General features: G+C 46.9%; 1 protein-coding gene across 4 annotated transcripts in view; it reads left to right on the top strand.

Moving 5' to 3' along the window:
• Positions 1–4,818, top strand: part of ARID1A (AT-rich interaction domain 1A) — a 49,727-nt gene extending 44,909 nt beyond the window's left edge. For all 4 annotated transcript variants that reach the window (XM_006777492.2, XM_015557235.1, XM_006777494.2 and 1 more), the window contains exons 18-19: positions 48–178; positions 1,748–4,818. In XM_006777492.2, the coding sequence (XP_006777555.1) occupies positions 48–178; positions 1,748–3,478 (1,862 nt within the window). In that variant the 3' untranslated portion in view covers positions 3,479–4,818. The remainder of the gene's footprint in view (positions 1–47; positions 179–1,747) is intronic.
• The last annotated feature ends 7,376 nt before the right edge of the window (positions 4,819–12,194 follow it).

Genomic DNA, 12,194 nt, shown 5'->3' with positions numbered 1-12,194 from the left:
CCAGCCAACCTAGGCTCGGTGGATGGATGACAGTGGTTTTGTTTCAGGAACTCCAGAGGCATGGCGGGTAATGATGTCCCTCAAGTCTGGGCTGCTGGCAGAGAGCACGTGGGCATTAGACACCATTAACATCCTGCTGTATGATGACAACAGCATCATGACCTTCAACCTCAGTCAGGTGAGTACAGATGCCTGGGGAAGGTTGGCGGTCTGGGAGGGCCTAGGCCAGTGATGGCGAACCTATGACACGCGTGTCAGAGTAACACACAAACTCATTTTTTTGGTTGATTTTTCTTTGTTAAATGGCATTTAAATATGTAAAATAAATATCAAAAATGTAAATCTTTGTTTTACTACAGTTGCAGATATCAAAAGATTTCTATATGTGACACGGCACCAGAATTAAGTAAGGGTTTTTCAAAATGCTGACAAACCGAGCTCAAAAAGTTTGCCATCACTGGCCTAGGTCCTAGGATCTTATTTAAGCTGATGATGCTAAGTGACACAGGGAATTAAGCTATCCCCAGCCAATATGGTCATCTCTATCTTATTCCCTCTCATATCTTCCATGCCAATACGTTGCCACTGGCCATTGGCTCAGAATACTGAGAATAATAATAATTTGAATGAGGTATCAGGATTAAAAGAGAATTTGAAAGAAACTCTTCGGTATCGGTAAGAAATGCAGATCCTGTTGTCAGTGAGGACACCCGTGTTTTCTAGACTACCAGGAAGAACCTGTGGTCTTCATGTGAGCAGAATAGTTTCTTTTCCCTTTTTTAATTTCATCCACTCTGAATAGAAGAGATCTTTGTTGATCCCGTTTTCCTAAGGTGTAGAGTGGGAAGTGCTGGGGGCCAGGGAGCAGTGAAGGTGAATGATGTTCTTGCAGAGGTGAGTCTCCAGGCCCTCTCTCAACAGGACATGAATCTTGAGTTTTCCCAGTAACTCTTCCTTTTGATCATTCTTAGTACCTACCAACCAACCCATCTATCAAGGAGCTGACTAAGGGGGAATTGTTATTAATAGTTACTGTTCCAAAAAAAAATAGTTACTGTTTCTTGTGCCACCACTTTGTGCCAGGTTCTTCATATTTTCTTTCATGTCATACAACAGTCTTCTGAGGCAGATGTCGCCACTTAGAGATGAGTACATAGGCTCAAAGTCTTATCTTTGCCTAGGTTCACACTGCTGTTACCGAGTCTTTCTGAGTCTAAAACCTGACTTTATGTCTTGCATAATTTTGCCTCCCATGAGAAAGTAAAAGAATATTGATTGAGCAATTTCCATATTCCAGGCATTTGATATATTCCATTTAGACCTCAGAACAGTCCTTTAAAGTTTAGAAATTTCTGGAAAGATGGAAAAACTACAGCTTAGAAAGTTAAGTCACCGAGCTAGTACCTGGAAAAGCCAGAATTCAGACCTAGATCTTTCTAATTCTAAAGTCCTTATTTTTTCCATTCTGTTTAACCGTTCGACCAGAAATTGATCTGAGTGGAAATTAGTGTTTTCTTCTAGAGATAAATGGCCTGCCGATACAGGATCCAAGCTGGAATTTGGGTCCCCCTAGTACCAGCTTGGAGCAATGTTTGGTGAACCAAAGCCTCATCCTACTCATTATGTTGCATGATCTATGTAGTACTGCATTCCCTCTCTCTGCTCATGTTGTGAGGGTCATCCCACCATGCCTAGATTTGGGCTCCACTTTTCTCTCTTAATTTATTTCCTGCTCTTTCTCTTTTAGCTCCCAGGGTTGCTAGAGCTCCTTGTGGAATATTTCCGGCGTTGCCTGATTGAGATCTTTGGCATTTTAAAGGAATATGAGGTGGGTGACCCAGGGCAGAGAACACTACTGGACCCTGGGAGATGCAGCAAGGTGTCTAGTCCAGCCCCTGTGGAGGGGGAGGATGAGGAAGACCTTCTAGGTCCTAAACTAGAAGAGAAAGAAGAAGAAGAAGTAGTTGAAAATGATGAGGAGATGGCCTTTTCAAGCAAAGACAAGGCAGCCTCAGAGAATAGTGAGGAGAAACTTATTAGTAAGTTTGACAAGCTTCCAGTAAAGATCGTGCAGAAAAATGACCCGTTTGTGGTGGACTGCTCAGATAAGCTTGGGCGTGTGCAGGAGTTTGACAGTGGCCTGCTGCATTGGCGGATTGGTGGGGGGGACACCACTGAGCATATCCAGACCCACTTTGAGAGCAAGACAGAGCTGCTGCCGACCCGGCCTCATGTGCCCTGCCTACCAGTCACCCGGAAGCATGTCACAGCAGCAGAGGGTTCATCAGGGACAACAGAACAGAAGGGCCCCCCACCTGATGGCCCTCCAGAAAAACGGATCACAGCCACTATGGATGATATGTTGTCCACCCGATCTAGCACGTTGACTGAGGAGGGAGCTAAAAGTGCAGAGGCTCCCAAGGAGAGCAGCAAGTTTCCATTTGGCATCAGCCCAGCACAGAGCCACCGGAACATCAAGATCCTAGAGGACGAACCCCACAGTAAAGATGAGACCCCACTGTGTACCCTTTTGGACTGGCAGGATTCCCTTGCCAAGCGCTGCGTCTGTGTCTCCAATACCATCCGAAGCCTGTCATTTGTGCCAGGTAACGACTTTGAGATGTCCAAACACCCAGGGCTGCTGCTGATCCTGGGCAAGCTGATCCTTCTACACCATAAGCATCCAGAACGGAAGCAGGCACCACTAACTTATGAGAAGGAGGAGGAGCAGGACCAAGGGGTGAGCTGCAACAAAGTGGAGTGGTGGTGGGACTGCTTGGAGATGCTCCGGGAAAACACCTTGGTCACACTAGCCAACATCTCGGGGCAATTGGACCTCTCCCCGTACCCTGAGAGCATTTGTCTGCCTGTCCTGGATGGACTCCTACACTGGGCAGTCTGCCCCTCAGCTGAAGCCCAGGACCCCTTCTCCACCCTGGGCCCCAATGCCGTCCTCTCTCCCCAGAGACTGGTCTTGGAAACCCTCAGCAAACTCAGCATCCAGGACAACAATGTGGACCTGATCCTGGCCACGCCCCCCTTCAGCCGCCTGGAGAAGTTGTATAGCACCATGGTGCGCTTCCTCAGTGACCGAAAGAACCCAGTGTGCCGGGAGATGGCCGTGGTACTGCTGGCCAACCTGGCGCAGGGAGACAGCCTGGCAGCCCGTGCCATCGCCGTGCAGAAGGGCAGCATCGGCAACCTCCTGGGCTTCCTGGAGGACAGCCTTGCTGCCACGCAGTTCCAGCAGAGCCAGGCGAGCCTGCTCCACATGCAGAACCCCCCCTTTGAGCCAACTAGTGTGGACATGATGCGGCGGGCTGCCCGTGCGCTGCTGGCCCTGGCCAAGGTGGACGAGAACCACTCAGAGTTCACGCTGTATGAGTCACGGCTGTTGGACATCTCGGTCTCACCATTGATGAACTCATTGGTTTCACAAGTCATTTGTGATGTACTGTTTTTGATTGGCCAGTCATGACAGCCGTGGGACACCTCCCTCCCTGTGTGCGTGTGCGTGTGTGGAGAACTTAGAAACTGACTGTTGCCCTTTATTTATGCAAAACCACCTCAGAATCCAGTTTACCCTGTGCTGTCCAGCTTCTCCCTTGGGAAAAAAGTCTCCTATTTCTCTTTCTTCCCAGTTCCCCTCACCTTTCTACCTTTCTGTTCCTTGTCCTCACTCCCTCAGGACCCTACCCTATTTGAAAAGACAAAGCTCTGCCTACATAGAAGACTTTTTTATTTTAACCAAAGTTACTGTTGTTTACAGTGAGTTTGGGGAAAAAAAATAAAATAAAAATGGCTTTCCCGGTCCTTGCATCAACGGGATGCCACATTTCATAACTGTTTTTAATGGTTAAAAAAAAAAGGAAAAAAAATACAAAAAAAACCCTCTGAAGGACAAAAAAGGTGACTGCTGAACTGTGTGTGGTTTATTGTTGTACATTCACAATCTTGCAGAAGCCGAGAAGTTCGAAGTTGTGGACAGACCCTGTTCACTGGAGAGGCCTGTGCAGTAGAGTGTAGACCCTTTCATGTACTGTACTGTACACCTGATACTGTAAACATACTGTAATAATAATGTCTCACATGGAAACAAGAGAAAAAACCGCTGGGTCAGCAGCAAGCTGTAGTTTTTAAAAATGTTTTTAGTTAAACGTTGAGGAGAAAAAAAAAAGGCTTTTCCCCCAAAGTATCATGTGTGAACCTACAACACCCTGACCTCTTTCTCTCCTCCTTGATTGTATGAATAACCCTGAGATCACCTCTTAGAACTGGTTTTAACCTTTAGCTGCAGCCACTGTGCTGCCACGTGTGTATATATATGACGTTGTACATTGCACATACCCTTGGGTCCCCACAGTTTGGTCCCCCTCCCAGCTACCCCTTTATAGTATGACGAGTTAACAAGTTGGTGACCTGCACAAAGCGAGACACAGCTATTTAATCTCTTGCCAGACATTGCCCCTCCTGGCGCGATGCTGTACAGGTCTCTGTAAAAAGTCCTTGCTGTCTCAGCAGCCAATCAACTTATAGTTTATTTTTTTTCTGGGTTTTTGTTCTGTTTTGTTTTCTTTCTAATCGAGGTGTGAAAAGGTTCTAGGTTCAGTCAAAGTTCCTGATGAAGAAACACAATTGAGATTTTTTCAGTGATAAAATCTGCATATTTGTATTTCAAACAATGTAGCTAAAACTTGATGTAAATTCCTCCTTTTTTCCTTTTTTGGCTTAATGAATATCATTTATTCAGTATGAAATCTTTATACTATATGTTCCACGTGTTAAGAATAAATGTACATTAAATCTTGGTAAGACGTTTGTGAGGCTTTTTGTTGTTTTCAAACTATTTAAAAGTTTGGCCCTTTGGGGGTGTGGTTCCTGATCTTGCAGTTCTCCCTTGTTCGCTCTCTAAAAGGTAGCATCCTGGACCCTGTCATTTCCGCAGCATATTTTACTTTACTTTCCATGGTGTAAGTTTAAATTTAAGAAAGCTGAGATTTCACCTGCAAGAGGAAGTTTTAGGTATTAAAAGCATGTTAGCTTCTTGAAATAAAGTGAGTTTAAATAGCCAAAGAAACTGGTGGCCTGGCCGGTGTGGCTCAGTGCTTGAGCATTGACCCAGAAACCAAGAGGTCACTGGTTCGATTCCCAGTCAGGGCACTTTAAAAAGAAAAAACGAGTCCTCCAAAGAAATTGATGATGCTCTAGAACAGCAATTTTCAACCTTTCTCATCTCATGACAAACTAATACTAAAATTCTGCAGCACACCAAAAAACATACATTTTATGCTGATCAAAAATAGGTATACTTCTTTTGTGTGTTAATCCTTACCTGTGGATATTTTTTCCATTGACTTTTAGAGGGGGAGAGAGAGAGACATCATTGTGAGAGGGACACATCAATTGGTTGCCTTCCACACATGGACCTGAGCTGGGAATGAACCTGCAACCCAGATACGTGCTCTTGACCAGGAATGAAACCCTCAATCCTTTGGTGCCCAGGCCAATGCTCTGCCACTGAGCCATATTGGCCAGGGCAAAAAAATAGGTATACTTTTGATTGACACCTAGTGATTATTGTGTTGGCTGTTGTCATTTTTTATTTAACAATCTAAGGGAAAAGGGAAGTCAGTACCTGGTATTGTGTGTTTTAAAAATTCTTGGCACACCGCCCCAACCGGTTTGGCTCGGTGGATAGAGCGTCAGCCTGCGAACTCAAAGATCCCAGGTTCAATTCCGGTCGAGGGCACGTACCTTGGTTGCGGGCACATCCCCAGTGGGGGGTGTGCAGGAGGTAGCTGATCTATGTTTCTCTCATCGATGTTTCTGGCTCTCTATCCCTCTCCCTTCCTCTCTGTAGAAAACCAATAAAATATATTTTAAAAAAAAAATTCTTGGCACACCAGTGTTCCATGGCACACCAGTTGAAAATCTGCTCTAGAAAGAAACTTTTGGAAATAGTTGGCAAAGGGAATGATCTCTATTTTTCTTAGAAATTAACAATAAGACAACCATTTATCTGGAAGCAGCCTCCAACTTAACCATTAATTTCTCCAGACTGGCTCTCTCCCGTGATTCCAGATGAGAACATTCAGCTCCTTTCTTGCTGTCTCTGAAAGTTTAGTTTGAACCTACCCTAACTAAAATGCCACCTTCCCCTAGAAATCTGCCTTTCCCATAGTTTCCTCAGAAAATGGCAACTCCATCACTTGGCCAAAAAAATACTTTTAATTTCCACTGCCAGTCTGTTAGCACTCTTCAAAAAAATGATCCTCAGTCCAGTCACTAATGCTGTAGTTTAAGACATTATCATACTTTTTGAAGATTCTTGAAATACCCTCCAGCCCTGGCTGGTTTGGCTCAGTGGATAGAGCATCAGCCTGTGGACTAAAGTAAAGGGTCCCATGTTTGATTCCAGTCAAGGGCACATGCCCGGGCTGTGGGCTTGGTCCCCAGTAGGGGGCATGCAGGAGGCAGCCGATCAGTGATTCTTATCATTGATGTTTCTATCTCCCTCTCCCTCTCCAAAATCAATAAAAATATATTTTTAAAAAAGAAAGAAATATCCTCCAAACTGTCCTTTCTGCTTCTGCTTGGCCTGGTAGAACCAATTCTCAATATGTCAACCAGAATGCTCCTTTTAAAGCCAAGTCAGATCAAAATCCTTTAACGCTTCTCACTCTAAGTAAAAGTCCAGATCGTTATAATGACGTACCAGGCCCTCGGTTGTCTAGCATGCCGTCATCTCTCTGGTTTTCTCTCTTCCCATTGCTCACTGTACTATACCGGCTGTTTCCACCTTGGGGCCTTTGCACTTAACTGTTCCCTCTGTCCAGAATACTGGCACCAGATAACTGCATGGTTCAAGTCCTCATCTCCTTCAAGTCTCTGTTCAAATATATCACTGAATCTTTCCCTGGCCACCTTGTTTAAAATAGCCATCTGCTCCCCTGTCTTACTTTCCTTCTCTGCCTAAATTTTCTTTGTAGTACTTGTAGTTACCATCTGGCCTATTGTATGTTGTGCTTATCTGTAGCCTTACACTAGAACATCAGCTCTCTGAGGACAGGGGTTTCTTTTATTCACTGCTATATCCCTGTCCTATATCCCTAGCACAGTCTGGCACAAAGTTAATGAAATGTAGATGTTGGCCAGGTGCAGTTACTTTTACAGGCTAATGTTACAATATATAGCTTCTCTGTTCATCTACTTCCTTAGGGAAACAGTGGAAAAACCAAAAGCAACTACAGAGAAATGCTATTATTGTGGACACTTAGAAGTGGAATTTGAAAAAACAGGTTTCTCTTACCTACTTGGGTACCAGGCATAGTACATCAAATAATCCTACAACAGTCCCATGCCTGTGAGGTCAGGATTCTGGCTCACATTTCATAGTTGAAGAAAGTGGCTTGTATGAGCTCACACCAACCAAGGTCTCTCTGACTCTAAGGTCCATAGTCTTCCTAATTCACCAGACTCTACCTTCTTCCTGGGTTGAAGGACAACCAGAGCTCTCGGCAGGTAAGATTTCCTTTTTGTTTTAGCATGAGGTAAAATGGTCCCAAGAGTTTCAAACAAGTGTTTATCAAACTAAATATGGTTGTTACTATTTGGGTCAGGGACAAGAATGAATAATTATTTCTCTATTGAGAGAAGAAATAGAGATAATTAGCGAACCTTCATCAACCAAGATACCTTCATAGGACTCTTCTGGAAAAAACTAAATGGGGAGCTTTTCATATCTATATTTTGATGAACAATATTGCTAATGGCTATTTTTACTCTGGGCCTCTTGAATTCCACTTTCTAGTGTAGAAAGTGCATTTCTGGGCTATGTGTGGAGCATTGCCTAGGAGTTTGGTTTCCTGGGTTCCTTTCATCTGCTCTCCTGCAATGCAGGGGGAGCCGAGCCTAGTCTCCAGTTTCTGACTGGAGTTAGCACAGGCCAAGAGCTGCTAGCCACTGAGCTGTGAGTAATTTGCTTTTGAGAAGTAAATAGAACCTTGCCTGTAGAGAGCCCAGGGGTGTGGCCAGTAGTTCTTTTCCCAGGCTCCTCCCTCCCCACCCCCCAAATGACCTTAACCTTCTTTCATAGCTGGAGAGCATCCAAGTCTGGCCTAGACAATACTCTGAACCTCATTGGCTCTTTTGCTTTGCAGCCAGTGCCACCCCTAAGTGGCTAAGGCCCTTCCCACTAGGCCTCTCAGCGGGGTCAAGGTTTTCTAACTACGGAAAGGCAAACACCAAAGAAAGAGTGAAAAAATAACCTAGTGTCCATGGCCTTTAAAGGATCAGTGTTTGGGTTCTGCAATTGGGAGGAGGGCAGGGCCTTTGTCCTGGAGTGGATGGGCATCTTCGAGAGAGACAGCAGAAACCCAAAATGTATGCTTTTGGCCACCCCAGGTTTCAGGATGGATGTAAATGTCACCTAGCATTCTTGGAAACTGCCAATTAATGCCTTTTAATCCATAGTGAAAGGAAGTAGCCTAAAGTTCTGGTAAGGTACAGCTGCTTGTCATCAGTCATTAGCACTGCCTACTAACAGCGGGCAATGACAGGTATCAGAGGCAATGTCCCAGAACAAAGCTTCTCCAATATTCAAATAGGACTGGGGTCATGGAAAGTTTAGTGTCTGGAAACTGAGCTAATACAGAGCACTGTTTCTCTGCCCAGCCTGAGGCCAAGGTGATCTCCAGATGTGGCCAGAGGAAGGCACAGAGAAATGAGTTGTCAGGTTGCTTCAGGGAGAGGAATGGTCCAGAGAACTTCCTCCACACTTTAAGCAGGAAAATCACTTCTTTCATTCAGGAGGGTCTAACAGCCCATCCTTCCTGAGCACTTTATGCCACACATATGAAATCCATGAGGTAGATATTATTTCCATGAGGACAAGAACTGTTGAGTAAATCAAACAGGTAAGAGAGGAATTTAGTGGAGGAAAGAGTAGTTAGGAGTTGGTGTGCCCTATGTGGTATTCTTGGTATATCCCATACAGACTTAGTGGAGTGGAAAAAAAGAAGAGAGGAAAAGAGGTAAACCTGAGAAAAATGTAAATAGTATAGAATATTAGAAAAAAACAACAACCTGGGAAGCTAGAGACCGAAATCTAAGTCTCATCTCTGCCACTAGCTGTGTAACCAGGCTAGTCACTTCCCCTGAGTCTTTGTTCCTGCATCCATAAACTATAGGTATCAGGTTAAACAAATTGATTTGTCCACCATATCTTTATTGAGTACATACAATGTGCAAAGAAAGTACTGTTCTAAGTGCTGGTTATACTTTGAACAAGGCCCCCACTCTCACAAAGCTTACTTTCCATAACAGGAAAACAGATGATGAGTAAAATTCATGGACAGGACCATCAGGTGGTGATAAGTACTATGAAGAATACAGAACACATCCTAGCTGGTTTTGCTCAGTGGTTAGAGTGCCAGCCTGCAGACTAAAGGGTTGTGGGTTTGATTCCCAGCAAGAGCACATACCTCGGTTGTGGGCTCTTGGGGTGCATGTGGAAGGCAATTACTGATGTGTGTCTCTCACATCTCTCTCCCTCCCTCTCTCTCTAAAAATCAATGGGAAAAAATATCCCCAGGTGAGGATTAACAAACAAAACAAGAAAACAGAACAGGGTGATGGGCTAGTACAGGGTGGTGACTGTGGCTGGATGTCAGGGAAGGCCTCTGTGAGGAGGTGACATTCAGCTGACATCTGAACGTAGTGGGTTTGCCAAAGGGTAGTCTGGCAGGGAAGGGTTTCAGGCAGGGCAAACGGCATGAGCAGAGCCAGGCAAGTTCAAAAAATAGAAAGGTCACTTCCATCCTAGGATTCTAGAAGCAGTGATGTATTGTATTGTTTAGGTCAGGGGTGTGTATTATGAAGTTGTTTCTTGGTGGTGTAGGATCTCTGCTTCTTCATGGAAGGGGCTGGGTGGTGCAGTCATTCTGGAGCCCTGGGATCCATCTCTGTCTCCCTGGCTCCCACAGCGCCGCTCGCTCAGCTGGTTCAGTGCAGATGCAGGCTCCATTTAGCTGCTGACTCTGAAAGCAGACTAGATAGAGTTGCCTCTTCCACTACATACTCACAGCCTTGGAGGCTGAGAACCCCCTCCCATCCCACCTAGTCTTCTATTCTGACAAGCCAGGGCTTTGAGAGCATGAGATTCCGCTTCCTCGTTTTCCTGTCGGAGCAGGAGCCAGAAAATGAAACAGGAAACAGAGCGGAAGAGGAGGGGGGTGGGTAGCAGAGAAGGAAAAGGAGGAGAAATTGCAGGGAAGTAGAAAATCTGGACAAAGTTCTACCCCTAAAGGGTGACAGATGAGTTTTTAGAACATTCTGACTTGTCACAACAGACTCCTGCCCTTTTTTAAAAAACAACATATTTTTATTTGATTTCAGAGAAGGGCCAGGGAGAGAGAGAGACAGAAACATCAATGATGGGAGAGAATGCTGAAGGGCTGCCTCCTGCACACCCCGTCCTGGGGATAGGGCCTGCAACCTGGACATGTGCCCTGACCGGGAATCAAACCTTGACCATTTGGTTCATAGGTTGACCATCAGCCACTGAGCCACACTGGTCAGGCCAAAGATTTTATTTTTATTTTTTTCACTTCTCTCCTTGCACTTATGAACATCACTTGAATCATTCATAGCCCCAGGGGATCCAGAGAGGTTGCGTGACAGGCCTGGGGTCCCACAGCCACTTCAAAACAGAACTGGGGCTGGGCTGGGTTCCTTGACTTGGGAACCTGTCTTCCACCCAAGACTCTGCGACCTCCAGCTCTTCGCGTCCTTCTCCGTTGGGAGGAGGTGGACACCCTGAAGTGCCCTGACCGAACCCAACTGTGACCTCCTGATTCATAGGTCGATGCTCACCACGGAGCCACCGAGGCCAGGGCAACCACGCTCCTTTTTTTTTTTATATATATAATTTTTTTTTTTTAACCACGCTCCTTTTTACACGTAGATTTTTGAGGGAATTTGGTGTGGGCAGAGGGAAACTTGGAATGCATTTCCTTTCCCCACGTGAATTCACAGAGCAAGGACAGTTCGCTTCTGTTGTCTTTGCAAGCAGCGTGCTGCTTGGAGGCCCACAGGCTTGTAGAGTCCCCAGCTGCCCTCCGGCTTCGCCCATCCACCTCCGGGGCCGAGAACCCGCGTCTGTCGCTGAAGAGCCTGGGGTGGGGCAGAGTCTTCTCAACTCCACTCCACGCCGCCCCCCCCACCCCCGTCCTCTAACCAACAACTAAAACGGGCTTTATGTTTTATCCACCTTCACACAACGAATGCCGAAAGGGTAGTGTAGGTCTCCGGGCCTGAAGTGACCCACAAAGAATCAGAAGAGGCCGGCCTGGGCTAGTAGGCCTGGGACGCAGCCCTCGCCTTTGTTCCGCCCGTGGAGCGGCTGTTGCTGCAGATAAACCCCCGCGGCTCCGAGGGCAGATAACTGAAACCGCAGGGCCTGGGCTCCTGAGAAACGAGGCGGCGACCCGCGGAGAAGGATTTATTATCGCTTCCTTTAAGCGGGGTGCAAAGTTGTTCTAACAGTTTCCGTTACAGGGACCAACCGGCCGCTCCTCCCCAACAGACGGTTGTGTCGAGTTGGCTTTTTTCCTTCTCCTTTTTTTCGGCCCCACTTCCTACGAGGGAAGCGGCTCGAAGGAGGAAGGAGAAGGGCGACCTGGGGGGTTCTCGGAAGCGCCCTTCTCCGTCCTCACTGGCCGCCCGTGGGGCTGAGCTGGCCGGACAGAAGGCCCCCGGGAGCTGGACGAGTTGAAAGTCAAGGGGATCCACACTCTCTTCACACCCAGGACGCAGGGTGCCGCTCAGGCCACAGACACCCCAAGAAGGCGTGTCCTCCTATTCGGAGAACATCTCCTGCGCGCCGGGCCCCGTGCTGAGCTGTCGCCCCAGACAGCAGGGAAAGTGCGGCCCGGGCTTCTGTGAAGAGAGGCCACGGGCAGCGCGACTCCGAAAGCCTTGCGCACACCGGGGACTCTGATGTGTGCGGGATGGAACCGGGGCAAGAACCCCAACTCTGAGACAGCTGCCCGGGGACCAAGTGAAGGCGGGGGAGGGGACCGAGGACAGGGCAGTGCGGGGGGTTGGGGGGAGTCTCCAGGGGTCACCAGGGCGGGAAGGTGCCAGGCGGAGGGCACAGAGCGGAGGGGCTGGGCCGTCCCCGCCCCGCAGGCCCG

The sequence above is a fragment of the Myotis davidii genome, unplaced genomic scaffold (assembly GCF_000327345.1).
Source record: "Myotis davidii unplaced genomic scaffold, ASM32734v1 scaffold149, whole genome shotgun sequence".
In the NCBI taxonomy this organism is placed as follows: domain Eukaryota; kingdom Metazoa; phylum Chordata; class Mammalia; order Chiroptera; family Vespertilionidae; genus Myotis; species Myotis davidii.
Note: the sequence above shows the minus strand (reverse complement) of the source record. Positions and strands in the feature narration are given on the sequence as shown.